This window comes from Halichoeres trimaculatus, unplaced genomic scaffold, assembly GCF_033239565.1.
Source record: "Halichoeres trimaculatus isolate MK-OKI-2021-1 unplaced genomic scaffold, fHalTri1.1 fHalTri1_scaffold_14, whole genome shotgun sequence".
NCBI classification, from domain to species: Eukaryota; Metazoa; Chordata; class Actinopteri; order Labriformes; family Labridae; genus Halichoeres; species Halichoeres trimaculatus.
Window position 1 is genome coordinate 10,572,540 of NW_027437192.1, and position 7,420 is coordinate 10,579,959.

Consider the following 7,420-nt stretch of genomic DNA (forward strand, 5'->3'; position numbering starts at 1 on the left):
ACTGTACATTTTTCCCCACAAGCTGCACCAAATGTGTTGCTGAAACAAACTTAAAGAGGGGAGATTACAACCAATGGGCCTGAAGTGCAAATTTGTTAACTCCCCTTCAGCAAGTGACATGCATGAAGCAAAGTCCATCACATATTTAATATATTTTTGGATTTGGGTTCGTGAGGTTAACATAAAAAAGGCAACATACTTACTTAAATATCAAAAAAATTAATCATCATGGGACTCAAAGAAGAATGAATAATTCTTTTGTACTTTAAGAACAGAAAAAGTGATTGATTAGTATAGCAGAAATACTTTGATATATGTATAATTAGAAGAGTTCAACAGAATATGACAGAAGTTTAATACCATTTACATCACAGATTTAGTCTTATTTTAATACTCAAGTAGCTAGTAGCTCCTCAGCATTAAGAGAAGGACTATTTCAAGGGATATGTAATACCTAAAACACACTATAGAGGGCAGCATCACTTCATCCCGCCGGACGCTACCACCCGTTAGCTGCGGGAGGAAGAGGAAGATCGTAACCTAGAGAGGGTGAACTGGGAGGTGGTGTCCATCTTATTTACACCGGTGAGATTGCTAAATTGGTGGCCTGTTGGAATTTTTTGCGACAATAAAAGTTGAAAGCTGGGTAAGTTGAAAATATTAGTCACGCTACGATGTATGATCGCGACAAGTAAAAGGCCGAGAAAGTTCGAGGAACAGCTAATATTTATGGAGAGGCCTGTTTTCTTACGATGCGCCATATTGTGTTTCAGCCGTTAGTCGGTTAGAGCTAAGCGAGCTAGCTATACCTTACTAGCCGTTTGACGTTTGCTTTTGTGAACACCATTTATCTAAAGCGTTTTTATTATATAATTATAACAATTATGTTAATTGCAAAGGCGAAGCTGTACTGAAATGATACAATTATAAACATAAAACCGATGGGAAAATAACGCAAGCTAGCCATCTAATTAGCATTAACCTCGCCGGGTTTGTGGTGTTATACGTGATATTTTTAAGGGCACAAAACTCTCTCTTCTCTTGTTTCTAAGTAACTATGTATTGAGAAAGTGCTGTGAAATATCTGCTAGTGTATGATTTACAATTTGGCTACAAAGTTGACATGTACTAGAGTGTAAATTAAGATTGGTCTTTTCCTCTCATTGTTGGATTATAAATGAGTGTTTTCATGTCTCATTTGAAGGTGTTCAGAGATGAGCAGTTCAGAGGAAGTATCATGGATCTCCTGGTTCTGTGGACTAAGGGGAAATGAATTTTTTTGTGAGGTGAGAAGCCAAGAATCCTGTCGGATCAGTTTACCTGTTTGTAGTTACCATACATGGAAGTAGCTTATTCAAAAAGAGTGCAAATGAAGGATTTTATCATGCATACTGACTTGAATTAAGATACTTCTTTCATTGCCTCATTTAAGACTGCAGGGTATATTATATATCCTACATGATCTTTCAGACTAATGTCACTGTAGTACACGCACATTCAGGAAACATTTAGCTGGATGTAAGTTTTTTTAAGTCACATACATCTGAGGAAAAATCAAGATAAGTTTGGATTAAAGAAAATTACTTCTGAATAGTTGATCAACACCAGGTGAAATCAAAGCTCACATTGTGTACAAGCAGACAATCCTATTGTTGAGATGCTCTATATTCTTTCTACTTTTAAATCTTATTTTCCTTCCTGGGGGTATTCAAATTTTCAAACTTTATTCTAACACCAAATCTCTCCAATTTAAGGTGGATGAAGACTACATCCAGGACAAATTCAACCTGACAGGACTCAATGAGCAGGTTCCTCACTACCGCCAGGCACTAGACATGATCCTGGACCTTGAACCAGGTCTGTATGCTGTTTTCCATCCCTTGACAACAATATTAAAATGACTTCTCATTGGTTCAGACTGAATATGAATCCAAACATGCAGGGAAAAAAACCTGAAGTTTTTACTCAGCATTGAGCACTACGTGTTGATCCACACCTCAGTGTATCTGCTGATGAGTAACAGAGATCAAGTGTTAAGTTGTTGAAGGTGTTTATTCAGTAGAGCAGCATCTGCTTTCCGTACTGTGCTGCTTTTTTAATCTGTCACTTGGAGTCCTGTTTCACATTCCGTCTTATAAATACAGGTGAGAAGGAACTTTTGATCTCAGGTTTCTTTTTTATAGCCTGTTTACTCTGCTCAGACTCCTTTTAGATCTCTGGTTCCCGTTTGAAGTAGCAAAGAACACATTCTCAGTTTTATTTTCGGTGTTTCCTTTCTTTCAAGACATTCTCTGCACAGTTTTGCATCCCTGTAACCTCTGTGTCTCTATTTCCCACTTCCAGATGAGGAGCTTGAGGACAACCCCAACCAGAGCGACCTGATCGAGCAGGCAGCCGAGATGCTGTACGGCCTCATCCACGCACGTTACATCCTCACTAACAGAGGCATCGCACAGATGGTAAAGAATTGGCTGTATCAGCAAGATTCCTCTCCCTGGCTGCATTAGAGGAGCTGTTTTTCTATTCCAGCAGAAAACTACTCTCAACATGTCAATGATCAAACAGGGACTAAAATACTAAAGAAAGAAGCTGCCAGTCTATTTATCCGCAGTTTAGCGTCTTCACAGCTGAGTTTTATTTAGAAAAACGGGTTTTATTTTTGGGGGAAGTTCAGTCTCACCTGATCAGGCTTTATTGTGTTTTGTGGACAGACGTTACAGCATGTGTGTAGAGAGTTATTAGATAAAGGGTTTTTTAAGTGTAAATTTTATTTTTATTCATCTTTAATTAAATCACTCACTCTTCTTAACTTGAGCAGATTGAATCAACTTGAAAGTCCTTAAAAACTTGTGAGATTAGAGACTCGCAAATCCAGCCTTGTGATTATATTTTAATCTCATTACCCTGTTTTGGAAAGGTATTGCTGCCACACTACAGAAAAGAACCCGAACAAAAAAACACCAGTTTCATTTATAAAGTGATACTAGATTATCACATTATTTTGTGTTTTCACTTTTTCTTTTTTCTTTTTTAAGTTTAATTTTTGGGGCTTTTCATGCCTACAATCAGATAGGAGAGAGGACAGTGGATAGAGTAGGAAACAGGGTGAGAGTGGGGAATGACATACAGAAAACGGGCCACAGGCTGGACCCGAACCCAGGCCATCCACTTAAGTGCGAACCTCATTGTGTGCAACCTAGATCTCTATGGATATTAGCAGCACCAGTTCAACTTTGCCAAAAACTCATCACGTAATAACATCTTGATTAAGTATTACGTATTTCACATAGACTGCATAAAATAGGGCGTAGTCTCTACAAATGTCACCCATAGGTTCCTGAAACAATCAAATAAACACTGGATATATAGCAGGTTTTGAGCTACCTTTCAAACAGCAAAGGGTGCCCGTCAGTCATTTGAGCTGATCTGTGTCTCTGACTGGACAATCAGATGATCCTAGTATCTTCTAAATGCAGAATTTACAGTGTGCCGATAGCAAAATTAGCCTTTCAGACCTAAGCTTGGTGTGGTCGTGGTTTTTGGTCTTTCTGCAACAACAGCAACTTTGAGCACTCCAGCATAGGCTTCATTTTTCTAAACCAGATGTTGCCCCTTGGTATTAACTTGGCAGATTATTTTCATGTCATAACATGATACTGACATGTTAGGGGGGGGGTTTTTCCCTCGCGTGGCAGCAACACATTTACGAACCCTGTTGTCCTTTTTCTAGCTTTAAGTTTTTGTCCCTAAGCAGCTGCTTGTATCATCTGCCATATTATAAAAGGTCACACTTATCAATTGAGAATGGTTTTATCTGTCCCTGATTCTGTTTATTGACCCATTTAACCTTCATTTGTACTCTTACAGTTGGAGAAATATCAGCAGGGAGATTTCGGCTACTGCCCCAGAGTCTATTGTGAGAATCAGCCCATGCTTCCTATCGGTGAGTATACAGGGTTTATGAATCAGAGTCACAGAGTTAAATTATTCTGTACCCTGTAAATTCATTGCTTATCATAAGACGACAACAAAACAAAAAAAGAAATATATTTGTGCACCAATTAGAGATCAGTAATGCTTTGGGTCTGTTTCTACAGAGTTAAAAATTTGCACAATTTACACCGTTGAATTCTTTCAGTCCTGGATGAATGTGGATACGTGGCGTGCTGCTGACTCACTCCACACGTTGAGTAATACTTCAGTGTGTAATGTGTCGAATGATTTTAGCCTCTTTCTTTATTCACAGGTCTGTCAGACATCCCAGGAGAGGCCATGGTGAAGCTGTACTGTCCTAAATGTATGGATGTCTACACACCCAAGTCCTCCAGGCACCACCACACAGATGGAGCTTACTTTGGCACCGGCTTCCCCCACATGCTCTTCATGGTTCACCCTGAATACAGGCCCAAGAGGCCCGCCAACCAGTTTGTCCCAAGGTTAGTTCACTGTGAACGCCTGCTGTCGTATTATCGTTTAAACGCCCTTAAGACTCATCTGTCAGCCTGAATTGGATCCATGTTTTACGTGACTTAGTTCTAGATCCTTCTGTTTTTATGTCCCCTGTATTTGTGACAATTCTGCTCAAATTTGAGCGTGCACCTTTTGCTTATTGTTCTCTTCAACTGTAAAGTTTATTTTATTCTGCAACTGAGCGCAAACACAGTCATGGATCTGGTACTTCACCTGTTGGTAGGGATGGGTACCTTTCACATTTGAAACAATACGGTACCAAAGCTCGGTTCCTAGCAATTGGTACCGGTACTCATTGGTACCAATTTTGGTACTTTTTGGTGTTTATGTGGTAAAAAAATATCCATTTGTTTAATAATAAACTATATTTTTTCAATATAACACATTTATTATTCAGTGTATATAACCTTGCAATGCCGTGATCATTTACAGCATTGAAAATCACCTTCTCTTCCACTCCCTCACAGTCACAAGGATGTGTTAGATACCTAAACATAATACCTATTGATTTTACATGAATCAGTACCCAGTACTTTTGACAGACTTTTCTCAGTACCTATTAAAGTACCTAATTCGGTACCCATCCCTTCCTGTCGCTATCACTGTAGAGCCGTTTTTTTTATTAGGTTGTTTGTGCCTGGCATAGAAGGTCGGCTCCATGTGATGATGAAAAAAGGGAGCTTCTGCTCACTCTTCTGATATTATCTATTCTCACTGTACACGGTGGCTTAGCTTATAGCCTAGCCTCCAACTCTAAACAACCAAACTTTCAACACACACACAAAGTAAGTTTCTCTTAAACCACTGAGACTCAAAGCATCCTGACATGTTGATGTCACTAGGGTTTTGTGATGTAATCAAGCGCTACACAAACACAGCTAAATCAACACTTCTTCACCAGGGTGATTATTTTAGGACATGTAAGTTATAATCTGTTTGTATCCTTTTCCGGCTCCCTCCTCCCTTCCTACTGTCTGGTTACAGTCATGCGTTCACAGATCATGACAGTCAGTTTCATGATGGGATCAGTCACCGTCCTCTCCCTGAAAGCAAATACACCCATGATCAGAACACAAATGTTGTCATCAATTTGAGTGTTCGTGTAATGTTTGCAGCTTCTCTTATTCAAACAGTGTAATTTTCCTTTTTCCTCTCCAGGCTCTACGGGTTCAAGATCCACCCCATGGCTTACCAGCTGCAGCTGCAAGCCGCCTCCAGCTTCAAGAGCCCCGTCAAGGCCATCCGCTAGAAGAGGAGGAAGATTCTTTGACAGGAAGAGAGAAGGAGAGAGGAGAAAGAGTTATGATCAGAAGGGGAGGGGTCACCTGCACTTTACACAGCTCTGCAGACGCCCCCTCCCTGGCCTGGAGACTGTATTATTTTTGGTTTAGATTAGGACAAATGAGAAAGTGTAAGGATTTTTCAGTGTGAGAGGAAAATAAGACGCACAGCCATTATCTTAAACACACACACACACACAACACACGCACACACGGGATTCCATGCACATACCTTACCAAACTCATCAGTGCCAAAAACAGGAGGTGAGATAAAGAGGAAGCCGAACACAACAGGGGTTAACAGCTTCGCTCACATCACAAGCACACTGATGAGGAATAATGAAATCAGTGACACTACAGGGAACTTTTCCCCAGGAGAGAGGGTTTTAAGTCGGCTCTGTTGGGCTGAGAAAGTGACACTTTTCTGTGTTTGTTCTGTATTTGGCACAGTTTGGCTAAGAGTGGTGGTAAACCCTCCGTCTTTGAAAGCCTGTTCTCCTCCCGTCCCCCTTCAGTGCATGTACACTCAGGCTGGCACTCGCAGAGACAGTTTGGATGGTGGAAGCGGATGTTTTTCGTCTTGGTTGTCAAATTTGGTTCCTTGTTTTTGTCTGATCTTTTTGTACAAACTTTCTGTTGAATTTGCCTTAAGATTCAGAGAAAACACACATTGTTCTGTTTTTTTTAGAAGAGGAAAAGCATTTATTTCTTCATGTTTTCAGCTGTAAGAAGACATTAAATAGAACTAAATGAGACAAACATAACTTTCAGACAATTGTAATCAGCCCAAGTCATGTTTCCAGCTGTCTGTGCATGTGTCAGAGAAATGTTTGTGATGGTACCCAAGTGAAAATATAACCTGTGCAACATTTTCTGAGCAGTGCCCCTCTATCGTCAACTTTTGCCCCGTAGCTTTATCTCTTTTGAAGTTTTTAGAAACAATGTGCCGTCACCAGTGTAGGTGAGATGATAGATGTACGCTACCATGAGCGGCCAGGCAGATTCTTGTAGCACAAAGGCAAGAAATTTGAAAAACGGAAGTCTAAGCAAACCGAACATGTTCTTTTTGAGTTTTAGAGCTGCTACTGGATGCTGAAGCTCACCAGTTAACCCAGAAAAGCTTCTTTTTAATCTGTAGGAAAGTGAATAATTGCTAACCTGGCTGACTTCTTGTGGTAGCTTTTCTTATGAAGAGTGGTTTCCGTTGTCTCAGTTACCTCTTGGCCTGACAGCAAATGTTTCCAAAAATGTCAAATTATTCCTGTAAATAATCCAGGAAGAGACTCAGAGAGAAGAATTGAGACAATCTGAATCCTTCCGCCGCACTGATCCTCCTGCTGTCTCTCCACAGCACAGTCTCATTATTTATGACCACGTTCAGAGACAGACACACACCAACCACCAGCCGCCTCTTTGCTTTAGTTTTCTTTAAAACCACGGGGCAGATACTCAGTCGCCCCATCTCTACCCCTTCATCTCTTCACATTTCTTCTTTCGCGTGACTGGAGCAGGTTGTTGTTGTTTTTTGGGTGTCACCATAACAAGAGAGAGAAGGTATTTATGTGTCCAGATTTTAACTAACATTTGTCTTTGTTGATGTCGTCTTTCTGCTACTGTGGAAGGGTGAGCAGGATTCATAATTCTCAATAAACTTCTATTTTCTTTTCATA

The 7,420-nt window shown here is 40.2% G+C and overlaps 1 protein-coding gene across 2 annotated transcripts; it reads left to right on the forward strand.

Moving 5' to 3' along the window:
• Nucleotides 1-492: 492 nt before the first annotated feature.
• On the forward strand, nucleotides 493-7,420 carry csnk2b (casein kinase 2, beta polypeptide). Of its 2 annotated transcripts, none has more exons than XM_074687602.1 (7): nucleotides 493-646; nucleotides 1,205-1,286; nucleotides 1,755-1,857; nucleotides 2,344-2,459; nucleotides 3,868-3,943; nucleotides 4,247-4,436; nucleotides 5,629-7,420. In XM_074687602.1, the coding sequence occupies exons 2-7, from the start codon at nucleotides 1,215-1,217 to the stop codon at nucleotides 5,717-5,719; spliced, it is 648 nt and encodes a 215-aa protein (XP_074543703.1). In that variant the 5' UTR covers nucleotides 493-646; nucleotides 1,205-1,214; the 3' UTR covers nucleotides 5,720-7,420. The 2 variants fall into 2 exon arrangements, with proteins under 2 accessions (XP_074543703.1, XP_074543704.1); XM_074687603.1 differs by having other exon boundaries at nucleotides 566-585.